At 37.5% G+C, this 14,114-nt stretch overlaps 1 protein-coding gene across 4 annotated transcripts in view; it reads left to right on the forward strand.

The window, feature by feature from the left end:
- CENPC (centromere protein C) overlaps nt 1–14,114 on the forward strand; it is an 82,146-nt gene that overhangs the window by 38,056 nt on the left and 29,976 nt on the right. For all 4 annotated transcript variants that reach the window (XR_013766031.1, XM_079152978.1, XM_079152979.1 and 1 more), the window contains one exon: nt 13,701–13,877. Coding sequence is in view for 3 of the 4 variants with exons in the window: in XM_079152978.1 (XP_079009104.1) it covers nt 13,701–13,877 (177 nt within the window). In the remaining variant the exon portion in view is untranslated. The remainder of the gene's footprint in view (nt 1–13,700; nt 13,878–14,114) is intronic.

Here is a 14,114-nt window from a genome sequence, read left to right on the forward strand (position 1 = left end):
TAAAGGTTTTGTAGAATTCAGCTGAGAACCCATCTGGTCCCGGACTGTTCTTTGTTAGTAGGCTTTTGATGGCCTCTTCTATTTCCTTGCTTGAAATTGATTTATTTACGTTGTGTACATCCTCCTGGTTGAGTTTAGGTAATTCCTATGTCTTTAGAAACTTGTTGATGTCTTCGAGGTTTTCTGTTTTGTTGGAGTATAGATTTTCAAAATAGCTTCTAATTATGTTTTGTATTTCACTCGTGTCTGTTGTGATATTTCCTTGTTCATTCCGAATTTTAGTAATTTGAGTTTTCTCCCTCTTTCTCTTTGTTAGTGTGGCTAAGGGTTTATCAATTTTATTTTTTCAAAGAACCAATTATTTATTTTGTTAATTTTTTGTATTGTTTCTTTTGTTTCAATTTCGTTGATTTCGGCTCTGATTTTAACTATTTCCTGTCTTCTACTACTTTTGGTGTTGGTCTGCTTTTCTTTTTCTAGGGCTTTGAGCTGTAGTGTTAAGTCGTTTATTTGTTCATTTCTACTTCTTTTGTTGAATGTGCCCCATGAAATAAATCTTCCTCTAAGTACTGCTTTCATAGTGTCCCAGAGATTTTGATATGATGTGTCTTCTTTGTTCTCATTTACTTCTAAGAATTTTTTTTTTCCCTCTTGATGTCTTCTGTTATCCATTCATCATATAATAGCATATTATTTAATCTCCAGGTATTGGAGAAATTTCTGTTTTTTATTCTGTCATTTATTTCTAATTTCAGTCCATTATGATCTGATAGAATACAAGGTAGTATCTCTATCTTCTTGTATTTGCTGACAGTAGCTTTGTGGCATAAAATATGGTCTATTTTAGAGAAGGATCCATGCGCTGCTGAGAAGAAAGTGTATTCGTTCTTTGTTGGATGGTATATTCTATATATGTCAATTAAATCTAAATTCTTGATTGTGTTATTGAGATCTATGGTTTCTTTACTCAATTTTTGTTTTGAAGATCTATCCAGTTTCGAGAGAGGTGAGTTAAAATCACCTATTATTATTGTGTTTTGGTCTATTTGATTTCTGGAATTGAGACGGATTTGTTTGACATTCATGATGAGCCACTGTTTGGGGCATAGATATTTATGATTGTTATGTCTTGCTTATTTATGCTTCCCTTAAGCAGTATGTAAAGGCCTTCTTTATCCCTTCTGACTAGTTTTGGCTTGAAGTCCACATTATCTGAAATGAGGATGGATACTCCAGTTTTTTTGCTTTGTCCATGTGCTTGGTTTGTTTTTTCCCATCCTTTCACCTTTAGTCTGTGGGTATCTCTTTCTATGAGATGAGTCTCTTGCAGGCAGCATATTGTTGGATTTTTTTTTCTTTTTAACCCAATCTGCCAGTCTATGTCTTTTTATTGATGAATTCAGGCCATATAACATTCACGGTTATTATTGTGATATGATTTGTATTCCCAGTCATTTGACTCATTTTTGCTTTTTTGACATGGTTTGGTTTCTCCTTTATTTGGCTATTACTTTAGGCTAGTTCCTCGCGTTGCTGATTTGTATCGTCGTTTTTCATCTCTTCCTCATGGAATATTTTGCTGAGAATATTCTGTAATGCCGGCTTTCTTTTTGTAAATTCCTTTAGCTTTTGTTTATCATGGAAGGATCTTATTTCGTCGTCATATCTGAAAGTTAGTTTTGCTGGGTATAAGATTCTTGGTTGGCATCCGTTTTCTTTCAGGGCTTGGTAAATGTTGTTCCAGGCCATTGTAGCTTTTAGGGTCTGGATTGAAAAATCTGCTGATATTCTTATTGGTTTCCTCCTGAATGTAATTGGATTCTTTTCTCTCGCGGCCTTTAAAATTCTGTCTTTATTTTGTATGTTAGGTGTTTTCATAATAATGTGCCTTGGTGTGGGTCTGTTGTAATTTTGTATATTTGGAGTCCTATGATTCTCTTGTATCTGGTTTTCCATTTCATTCTTCAGATTCGGGACATTTTCTGATATTATTTCATTGAATAGATTGTTCATTCCTTTGGTTTGTTTCTCTAAGCCTTCCTCAATCCCAATAATTCTTAAATTTGGCCTTTTCGTGATATCCCATAATTCTTGTAGATTGTGTTCATGATTTCTTACCATCTTCTCTGTTTGGTCTACTTTGTTTTCAAGATGAAATATTTTTGCTTCGATGTCTGAGGTTCTGTCTTCCAGGTGTTTTTTCCTATTGGTTATGCTTTCTATGGAGTTTTTAACTGGGTTTATTGTTTCGTTCACTTCAAGGATTTCTGTTTTTTTTTGTTTTTTTTTTTTCCAGCATCTGTAACTCTTTATTGAAATTATCATTTGCTTCTCGTATTTGGTCTTTGAAGTGTTGATTGGTGCCATCCTTTAATCCTGCCTTTGCTCTTTTATCTCTTCCTTCAGTGCCTGCATTTGCTCTTTCATCTCCTCGTTTGCTTCCCTGATTGTTTTAATTATGTATATTCTGAACTCCCTTTCTGACATTTCTTCTGCTGTGCTGTCATTGGGTTTTATTGATGTAGTATCTAGGTTTGTTTGGGACATTTCCTTCCCTTGTTTTCTCATATTGGTCAGTTATCAGTGGGACTCTGAGATATTGGAGATTTCCTCTTTGGCTTATAGTGTCCCTGTAGATTTCCAGTATATCACCTCCCAGCCTTCAGTAGCCTGAAGTCTTGGAGGAACTTGATAATGCAGTGCTTCCGAAGATAGCTGCCCCTAGCCTGCTACTGGGTCCAGGGCTGGGGGCTGGTTCTGCGTGGAAATCCTCTCACTGTGCGGTCCTGCTCCTAGAAGCTGGCTATAGACAGAGCCTGCCCCCGCCTGAGGGAGCCAGGCTGCTAGGGGAAAGCCTCTCCCTGTCCTGCCTTGGTCCCAGAAGTCCCCTGCAGTCTGGGGCCTGCTGCTGGGTTAAGGGTTTGGGGTTGGCTCTGTGCAGAAAAGCTCTTACTGGGTGGGCCTGCTCCAAGAAGCTGGCTGTGGACCCGTGTGCCGCTGGAGGGAACAGGGCTGCTTGGCGAAGTCTGTGGTTGCCCTGTCCTGGTTCTAGAAGCCGCCTGCTGGTCAGGGCCCACCGCTGGTTCCGGGACTTGGGGTTGGCTCTGTGTGGAAAGGCTCTCACTGGGCGGGCCTGCTCCAAGAAGCTGGCTGTGGATTGAGCCTGCCGCCAGAGAAAGCAGGGCTGCTTGGGGAAGACTCTAGCTGCCCTGCTATGCTCCGAGAAACTGCCCTGCCGCCCAGGCCGAGCTTCACCAGGTGGGAGAGACTCACCCCGTGCCTCTATGTTGGTCCAAGTCTCTCAATGCCTCCCCTTCTTGAATCCTGGGTTCTGGAGCAACGGGAGATACAGTCACCCTCTAGTCCGCCGTCTTGGATCCTCCTGCTCTCCTTAATATCATCATTGTATAGTGATTGGGATTTGTAATGAGCTTAGTCATAAAGAAAAGATCAGTTTATGTTTAACACTTTTCCTTTAATAGAAAAGTAGTTATAGGAAGAATTCTTTTCAGATTAGTTAATGGAAAAAAAACACTAGAAAATCTATTATACACTTTATTTATGTATGTAATATAATTTAATTTTTCTTCACAATCTTATAAAGTAGGAAGTAACACTGAAAGAAGATTAAAATAAATCTGGTCAAGGATCTGTCCTACCATACAGCTCTTATTCTTTGAATTCTACTAAGAAATTTTTAAAAATGTGGAAATATTTTCAATGCTCAGTGGAAAAGCATTAGCTAATCAGAAAATGCTCTTGACTAACTAGAATTATGTATGTACCTGAAAGTTTTAGGTGGCTATACTATATTCCTAATATAGTATATTCTAATAAACTCTTTCTCCCTATACAGAATAAAATGTTAAAAGTAATTTTTGTTAAAAAATCCACTATAATATACTTATTAATGAATTATTTATTTTAACTCTCTTTTGGCATAGTAAGATATACTATATATTGCCTAAAGTAGTAGTTTAGTCTGTTTGCCTTTGTGTATTCAACTTGAAGTAGAGAGAAAAAAAACACCTTTTCAGTTTTTTGTAAATGTCCACCATGTCCCATATTCTTTTTATTGTATTTGTTTTTTATTTTTTTGCTTCCTTTGGTTGCTAATTAGTTGTTGGCCATTTTAAGACTGAGTAATCTGATGGTGATATTATAAGAAAGTTTTTGTCTGAACTATTTCCTTAAGCAGAATGTGAGTTTACAAAATGTTAAAGTAGAGAAATTTGATCAGTCTGTGGTTTCTTAGGAAAAGACACTGTATGAAACATGCACCTGAAGGATGTTCCTTGAAGTTGTAAAGATTAAACGTTTATTGAGTATCTATTATAGTCTATACAGTGACTTTCAAACTTGTTTTTCTTTGTCTAGATTGCTCTGTGATTATGATGTTCTGATTAATCACTATACCCATTGTAATCCCTCCCCATTCCATCCTTCCATTCCTCCCTGTCCAGTTCAGTGAACCTCCATTCCCCTTGACCCATTAGACATTTGGTTTTTTTGGATTGGCATATTTTGGTATGCATGATAGTCTCCAGTTCCATTCATTTACTGCCAAATGACATAATTTCATTTCTTCTTTATGACTGAGTTAATATTCCATTATGTATACATACCACATTTTCTTTATCCACTCAATACCTGTTGATGGGCACCTAGGTTGTTGGTTCTATAGCTACCTATTGTGAATTTTCTGTTGTTCTAACTAATTACCATACACTGAATATTTTAAAACCACACAGCTTTAATATCTTACAGTTCTATAGGTCAGAAGTTTCACTGGGCTAAAACCAATGTGTTGGCGGGACTATATTTCCTTCTGTTAACTTTGCAAGAGAATCTCTTCCCTTTTCTTCTGCACACCTACATTTCTTTTTCTTCTTCTTTTTTTTTTTTTGTTTTGACTCTTATTTATTTATTTTTTATTTTTACATACTGCATTTTGATTCATTGTACACAAATAGGGTACAACTTTTTGTTTCTATGGTTGTGCACGATGTAGATTCATACTGTTTGTGTGATCATACATGTACGTAGGGTAATGATGACTCATTCCACCATTTTTCATACCACTCCCTCATCTCCCTCTATGTAATCTAAAGTTCCTCCATTCTTCTCTTACTCCTCTACTCTCCCATCCCCATTATATATCATTATCCACTTATCAGGGAAAACATTCGGCCTTTGGTTGTTTGGGATTGACTTATTTTACTTGGCATTATATTCTCTAACTTCATCCATTTGCCTGCAAATAATTGCCATAATTTTATTCTTCTTTATGGCTGAGTAATATTCCATTGTTTATATACACCACAGTTTCTTTATCCATTCATCTATTGAAGGGCATCTAGGTTGGTCCCACAATCTTGCAGTTGTGAATTGAGCTGCTATAAACATTTATGTGGCTGTGTTACCATAGTATGCTGATTTTCAGTTCTTTGGGTATAAATAAACCAAGGTGTGGGATAGCTGGGTCAGCTAGTGGGGATGCAAATTAGTGCAGCGACTCTGCAAAGCAGTGTGGAGATTCCTTAGAAAACTTGGAATGGAACCACCATTTGACCTAGCTATCACACTCCTTGGCCTATACCCAAAGGACTTAAAATCAGGATACTACAGTGATGCAGCCACATCAATGTTCATAGCCGCTCAATTCACAATAGCTAGATTGTGGAACCAACCTAGATGACCTTCAATAGATGAATGGATAAAAAAAAAAGTGTGGTATATATACACAATGGAATATTATCGGTCATAAAGAAGAATAAAATAATGGCATTTGCAGGCAAATGGATGAAGTTGGAGAATATCATGCTAAGTGAGATAAGCCAGTCCCAAAAAAACAAAGAAGGAATGATCTCTCTGATAAGTGGATGATGATACATAAGGGGGGGTGGAAAGGAGGCAAGAATGGAGGAAGGATGGAGTGTATAGAGGGAAGAGGGGTGGGTGGGGTGGGGAAAGGAAAAATAACAGAATGAGTCAAACATCATTGCCCTGTATACATGTATGATTACACAAATGGTATGACTCTGCTTCAGGTACAACCAGAGAAATAAGTTTTACCCCATTTGTGTATAATCAATGAAAATAAATAAATTATTAAAAAACAAACAAACAGGTGGATCCATTCCAAGTTTTCTGAGGAATCTCCACACTGCTTTCCAGAGTGGCTGCACCAATTTGCAACTCCACCAGCAATATATGAGTATGACTTTTTTCTTATATCCATGCCAACATCTATTAATGTTTGTGTACTTGATCATAGCCATTCCAATTGGAATAAGATGAAATCTTAAGAGTTGTTTTAATTTGCATTTCTCTAATTACTAGAGATGTTAAACATCTTTTCATATATTTATATCTTCTGTAAAGTGTCAGTCCTGTTCCTTGGCCTATTTATTGAATGGGTTATTTGTATTTTTGGTGTAAAGTTTTGTAAGTGTTTTATAAATTTTGGAGATTAGTGCTGTATCTGAAGTGCATGTGGAAAAGACTTTCTCCCACTCTGTAGGCTCTCTTTTCACATTTTTGATTGTATCCTTTGCTCATGAAAATCTTTTTAGTTTGAATCCATTGCATTTATTGATTCATTCTTTGATTTCTTGTACTTTGGGATTTTGTTAAGGAAGTCTGGTCGTAAGCCAACATGATGAAGATGTGGGTCTACTTTTTCTTCTATTTGGTGCTTGGTCTCTGGTCTAATTCCTAAGTCCTTGATCAATTTTGAGTTGAGTTTTGTGCAAGGTGAGAGATAGAGGTTTAGTTTCCTTTTACTGCATATGTATTTCCAGTTGTCCCAGCAGCATTTGTTGAAGAGGCTGTCTTTTCTCCATTGTATGTTTTTGTCTCCTTTGTCTAGTGTGAGGCAACTGTAATTTTGTGGGTTTGTCTCTGTCTTCTATTCTGTACCATTAATCTGCCTGTCTGTTTTGTTGCCAATACCATGCCATTTTTGTTACTATTGCTCTGTAATATAGTTTAAGGTCTGGTATTGTGATACCTCCTGCTTCACTCTTCTCAGTATTGCTTTAACTCTTCTGGGTCTCTTTTTCTTCCAGATGAAGTTCATGATTGCTTTCTCTGTTTCTATGAGGAATGCCATTGGATTTTATTTCTATGAGGAACGTCATTGGGATTTTAATTGGAATTGCATTGAATGTGTATAGTGCTTTTGGCAGAATGGCAATTTTGACAATATTAATTCTGCCTATCCAAGAACATGGGAGATCTTTCCATCTTCTAAGGTTTTCATCAATTTCTTTCTTTAGTGTTCTGCAGTTTTCATTGTAGAGTTCTTTCACCTCTTTTGTTAGATTGATTCCCAAGTATTCTGTTTTTTTAAGGCTATTGTGAATGGGTTAGTTTTCCTAATTTTCAGAGGATTCATCACTTATGAATGGAAATGAATTAGATTTATGTGTATTGATTTTATATCCTGTTACGTTGCTGAATTCATTTATGAGTTTTAGAAATTTTCTGGTGGAGGTTTTTGGATCCTCTAAGTATAGAATCATGTCATTGGCAAATAGTGACAGCTTGAGTTCTTCTTTTCCTATTTGTATCCCTTTAATTTCTTTGGTTTGTCTAATTGCTCCGGCTAGAGTTTCAAGGACGATGCTGAATAGAAGTGGTGAAAGAGGACATCCCTGTCTTGTTCCAGTTTTTAGAGGGAATGCTTTCAGTTTTTCTCCATTTAGAATAATGTTGGCCTTGACCTTAGCATAAATAACGTTTACAATGTTGAGGTATATTCCTACTATCTCTCTTTTTTCTAGTTTTGAGCATGAAGGGGTGCTGTATTTTATCAGACGCTTTCTCAACATCTGTTGAAGTAATCATATGATTCTTAACTTTAAGTCTATTGATGTAATGAATTATGTTTATTGATTTCTGGATGTTGAACCAACCTCGCATCCCTGGGATAAATCCCACTTGTTCATGATGCACTATCTTTGTTTTTGTATGTGATTTGCCAGAATTTGTTAAGGATTTTTGCATCTGTGTTCATCAGGGATATTGGTCTAAAGTTTTCTTCCTTGATGTATCTTTGTCTGGTTTTGGTATCAGAGTGATACTGGCTTCATAGAATGGGTTTGGAAGGGTTCCCTCCTTTTCTATTTCCTGGAATACTTTGAGAGGAGTATTGGTATTAGTTCTTCTATAAAGGTCTTATAGAATTCGGCTGAGAATTCATCTGTTCCTGGTCTTTGTTGGTAGACTTTTGATAGCTTCTTCTATTTTGGTACTGGAGATTCATCTGTTTAAATTGTGTATGTCTTCCTGATTTCATTGTGGGAGGATCATAGGTCTCTAAAAATTTGTCAGTGTCTTCGGTACTTTCTATTTTGTCGGAATACAGATTTTCAAAGTAGCTTCTCATTATGTTCTGTATCTCAGTGGTGTCTGTTGTATTTCCTTTTGCATCATGTATTTTAGTAATTTGTGTTTTCTCTCTCCTTCTCTTTGTTAGTGTGGCTATGGGTTTATCTATTTTGTTTACTTTCTCAAAGAACCAACTTTTTGTTACGTCAATTTTTTGAATAGTTTCTTTTGTTTCAATTTCATTCATTTCAGCTCTGATTTTAATTATTTCCTGTCTTGTACTACTTTTGCTGTTATTCTGTTCTATTTCTAGGGCTTTGAGCTGTAATGTTAGGTCATTTAATTGTTGACTTTTCTGGAATGTGCTCCATGCAATGAATTTTCCTCTTAGTACCGCTTTCATAGTGTCCCAGAGATTTTGATATGTTGTATCATCATTCTCATTGACCTCTAAGAATTTTTTAATCTCCTCCCTGATGTTTTTTGTTATCCATGTTTCATTCAATAGCATATTATTTAGTCTCCAAGTGTTGGAGTAGTTTCCTTTTTTTACTTTGTCATTGATTTCTACTCTTAGTCCATTATGATCTGATAGAACACAAGGCAGTATCTTTATTTTTTTGCATTTCCTAAGGGCTGCTTTGTGGCATAACATATGGTCTGTTTTTGAGAAGGTTCCATGTGCTGCTGAGAAGAAAGTGTATCTGCTCGTTGATGGATGGAATATTCTATGTATGTCTATTAAGTCTAGGTTATTGATTGTGTTATTGAGTTCTATGGTTTCTTTGGTTGGATTTTGTTTGGAAGATCTATCTAGTGGTGACAGCGGTGCATTAATGTCGCCCAGAATTATTGTGTTGTGGTCTATGTGATTCTTGAAATTGAGAAGGATTTGTTTGATGTACAGGGATGCATCATTGTTTGGGGCATAAATATTTACTATTGTTATGTCTTCCTGATTTATGGTTCCCTTAAGCAGTATGAAATGTCCTTCTTTATCCCTTCTGACTAACTTTGGCTTGAAGTCCACTTTATCTGATATAAGGATGGAAACCCCCGCTTTTTTACTGGGTCCATGTGCATGGTAGGTTTTTTCCCATCCTTTCACCTTTAGTCTGTGGATGTCTTTTTCTATGAGATGAGTCTCTTGTAGGCAGAGTATTGTTGGGTCTTTCTTTTTAATCCATTCTGCCAGTGTGTGTCTTTTGATTGATGGGTTTAGGCCATGAACGTTCAGAGTTATTACTGAGAAATGATTTGTATTCCCAGTCATTTGGCTTATTTTTGGTTTTTTTAAGTTGGCTTGATTTCTCCTTTGAGTGGTTTTTCTCTAAGGTAGTTCCTCCCTTTGCTGACCTCCATTGTTGTTTTTCATTTTCTCCTCATGGAATATTTTGTTGAGAACATTCTGTAGTGCAGGCTTTCTATTTGTAAATTCTTTTAACTTTTGTTTATCATGGAAGGATTTTATTTCATCTTCAAATCTGAAGGTTAGTTTTGCTGGGTATAGGATTCTTGGTTGGCAACCATGTTCTTTCAGAGCTTGAAATATGTTGGTCCAGGCCCTTCTAGCTTTTAGAGTCTGGGTTGAGAAGTCTGCTGCTATCCGTATTGGTCTTCCCCTATATGTAATCTGATGCTTTTCTCTCGCGGCCTTCAAAATCCTATCTTTATTTTGAATGTTAGGCATTTTCATTATAATGTGCCTTGGTGTGGATCTGTTGTGATTCTGTGCATTTGGTGTTCTGTAAGCCTCTTGTATTTGATTTTCCATTTCATTCTTCAGGTTTGGGAAATTTTCTGATATTATTTCATTGAATAGATTATTCATTCCTTTGGTTTGTGTCTCTGTGCCTTCCTCAATCCGAATAATTCTCAAATTTGGTCTTTTCATGATGTCCCATAGTTCTTGGAGATTGTGTTCATGATTTCTTACCATCTTCTCTATTTGGGCGACTTTATTTTCAAGATTAAATATTTTGTCTTCATTGTCTGAGGTTCTGTCTTCCAAGTGGTTTAGTCTTTGGGTGATGCTTTCCATTGAGTTTTTTATTTGGTTTATTGTCTCCTTCATTTCAAGGATTTCCGTTTTTTTTTTTTTTTGAGAATCTCTATCTCTTTGTTGAAATGATCTTTTGCTTCCTGCAGGTGCTCTTTCAGCTTATTGGTATTATCATTCATTGCCTGCATTTGCTCTCTAATCTCATCCTTTGCTTCACGAATCATCTTAATCATGTATAATCTGAAGTCCTGTTGTGACATTTCTTCTACCATACTGTCATTGGATTCTATTACTATAGAATCTAGATTTGTTTGGATCATTTTCTTCCCTTGTTTTTTCATGTTGTTCATGTATCTTCCCCTCTAGCACTGCAGATCTGGGGTATTGCAGATTTCCCTCTATAGGCTTATAGTGGCCCTATAGGTTTCCAAAACCCTTTCTTTAAGGGGAGATCAATATTAGCAGTGCCCAAACCAGACACTATGCAATCCTAGACCAAATAGACCCTATGGGGGCAATAACATCATGTAAATAAGGGAGAAAGCGACTCTGAGGGAACAGGTAAACAGAAGGAAAAGCAAGAAACATAAAGAAATAAAAACTTAAATTTTTTTTTAAAAAAGAAGAAAAAAGAAAATCTACTGTATAATAGTCATATTGTAATGAAACCTTCCAGTGTTCAGTAGCCTGATGTATGAGAGGTACCTGAGAATGAGCTTCAAGCCTCCAGCAGGCGTCGCAGGATGGGGTTTGCCCCACCTGAAGATCGGAGCTACGGCTTCCAGGATTATCCAAGATGGCTGCTCTGGCTTCCAAATCTGTTGGCAAATGGGGAGCTGCAGCTCAGGGGTGGACGTGGTCAGCTGGAGGTCCTGGAGACAGGATGCAGTTGGTCCAGCAGGGGTCCTGGAGGTCCGGTGTGTTTGGTGTGGTTGTGGGATCCTGGAGGCCCGGTGCAATCAGTCGGTCTGGGGTCCCGGTGATAGGGCACAGTCAGTTGGTCTGGGGGTCCTAGTTGCAGGGAGCAGTCAGTTGATGTGAGGGCCCCAGAGGCAGGGAGTGATTGGTCGGGCTGAGGGATCCTGGAGACGGGACTCGGTCAGTCCGGCCAGGGGTCCTACAGGGCCTGGCTGTTGTCTCAAAATGGCGGCAGCCACGTGTAATCAAACCTGCAGGTACTGTGACAGTGAACTTCCAGGCAGCAGCAGGCATCTGGTTCTCCACTGGCGGTCTGCTGTCAATCTGCTGGCAGCTGTCGGACGATTGGGAGGTGAACCTCGAGAGTTGGGTGATGGATAGGGGTAAGGCAGGCGATGGACAGGCGAGAGGCAGGCAAATGGCGGATGATAGACGCCTGACAGTGAGCAATCTGCTCTCACAAAAGGCGTTGATATGCTGGCAGACTGCAGGTCATCACAGCAAACAAATGGGGAGCAGGGGATCGATAAGCAGCAAAAACTGCCTCACCGAGAAACAGATATCCTCTGCTTAAATCCGGCGTTACGGACGACAAGGAACACAGCCTCCCTCTAGACCGCCATCTTGGATCTCCCCAATAATTCTTAAATTTGGTATTTTCATGATATCCCATAAATCTTGGAGGTTCCATTCATGATTTCTTACCATCTTCTCTGTTCAACTTTATTTTCAAGATTAAATATTTTGTCTTCATTGTCTGAGATTCTGTTTTCCACAAGATATATTGTGTTGGCGATGCTTTCTATTGAGTTTTTAATTTGGTTTATTGTTTCTTTCAAGTATTTGTTTGTTTGTTTGTTTGTTTTTTCATAATCTCTCTCTCTTTTTGAAGTGCTTTTTTGCTTCCTGCATTTGTTCTTTTAACTGTTTTTTGGAGTGATCCTGCATTGCCTGCATTTGCTCTCTTCTCTCATGTTTTGCTTCATGGATCATTTTAATTATATAGATTCTAAACTCCTTTTCTGTCATTTCTACTCCCACGCTGTCATTGGATTCTATCAAAATTGCATCTTGGTTTGGTTTAAGGACACTTTTTTCCCGTTTTTTCATATTATTCCTGTATCTTCCCCTCCAGCTGTGAAGATCTGAGGTATTGCAACTTTTCTCATGTAGGCTTATTGTGACCTAGTAGGTCTCCAATACCTTTCCTTTAAGGGGAAGATCAATATTAGCAGCACTCAATAAAAACAATATGCAGCCCTAAACCAGATAGCTCTATAAAGACAGTAATGGTATTGTAATAAACAGGATGAGTTCAGTTATTATCTATAGTATAGCCAATAAGCTTGAGTGAGTGCTACAATTTCTAATGGTGGACAAAGAAGATGGGGAGGGGTGTAGGATGTAATCATTAATGGGATAAGAAGTGAGTATATAGAGGTTCCAGATCAAGGAAAGAGTCAGAGCAGAATCAAAAAAAGTTGGTCTTCAGCATGAGAAAAGGGAGAGAGAGTGAGGAACTAGATAAATAAAAGGGAAATAGAGTGAGAAAAAAAGAAATTAAAAATTAAAAAAAAAAAAAAAAGTATGGTTCACATTCATCCACCACTCAAACTTCCCAGTCCTTAGTATCTGGATGTGAGCACAGTACCTGTCAAAGGACCTCCAGTCTCCTGCAGGCGTCTCAGGGTAGGAGCCTCCACATCCAAAGATAGTGGCCATGCCCTCAGGGATAATTCAGAATGTCTGCACCAGCCTCCAAACACTCTTGGGAGCTGCTGCTTGGGCGCTGAGTCTGGGGTCCGGAAGCAGTGGGGGGTTGCGGGGAGGTCACAGTCCAGAAATGATACGGGCACTTGATACCTACATTTCTTGACTCATGGTCCTCCTCCATCATCAAAGCCAGCAATGCCACGCCTCTTATGTTTTGAATTTTTCTTGCCTCTTCTGTCATCCTGTATCTGACTACAGATTGAAGGACACATGCATTTTCAATGATGCATGGAATGGGCCAGTCTGAGTTGTCCAAAATATTTTCTTCTCTAGGTTTATAATTTAATCACATTTTAGATCTTTTGTTCCAAAAATAAAAAATAGATTGCAAAAAATCATTGTTTATTTCAAAACAAAAAGCAGTAATTATCTATTTTAACTTGAGACCTTGGTAAGTGGTAGGAAGGGACAATATATTTTTTCCTTTTGGAAGTTAATTTCTTTTTTGGTTTTAGTAGTATATCAGAATTATCAAGCCAGGTGAATGTTTGCATTTAATGACAAAAGGTTAGAAATCTTTTGGAAACATGTAAGCTTTAAAACCTTAAGTGTATAGGATCAATTTAAGAAGTTCCTATGATTGAGAGTTTTATTATTTTCTTAATCTTTTATATGAAATTTTTTGGAAAATGGTGAGACTTTTGAATTGTTTTTATGGTTTTCTTAATTTTAGGAGACAGGAAAAAAAGTAGAGGCTCCAAAGACAGTAAGGAAAAATCTAGAAAGAAGTGTTTGTTAAGTGAATCCAAGAAGAACAAACTTGTACCTGAAGAAGAGACCATTACTGTCATGAGAAGTCGTAGAATTTCCAGGCGTCCGTCTAATTGGTGGGTGGTAAAATCAGAGGAGAGTAAGTATTTTTATTTTAAATTATGTTCATTAAGAGGTCCCAAAAAGTATTGTATAAGGAGTTTTATGTTTGATTTATACTCCTATTATACAGAAAAATCTTGAGGACAGAATTGGGTTATCAATTGACGTTTTTCTTTAAATCAATTATACAGAAATTCCTAGGTGTATGGAAACAGCAGTGAAAAAACAAAGCCAGAAACAAAGTCCCTGTGCTATTGTAGTTTACATTCTAGTG

The sequence above is a fragment of the Sciurus vulgaris genome (assembly GCF_902686455.1).
Source record: "Sciurus vulgaris genome assembly, chromosome: 9".
NCBI classification, from domain to species: domain Eukaryota; kingdom Metazoa; phylum Chordata; class Mammalia; order Rodentia; family Sciuridae; genus Sciurus; species Sciurus vulgaris.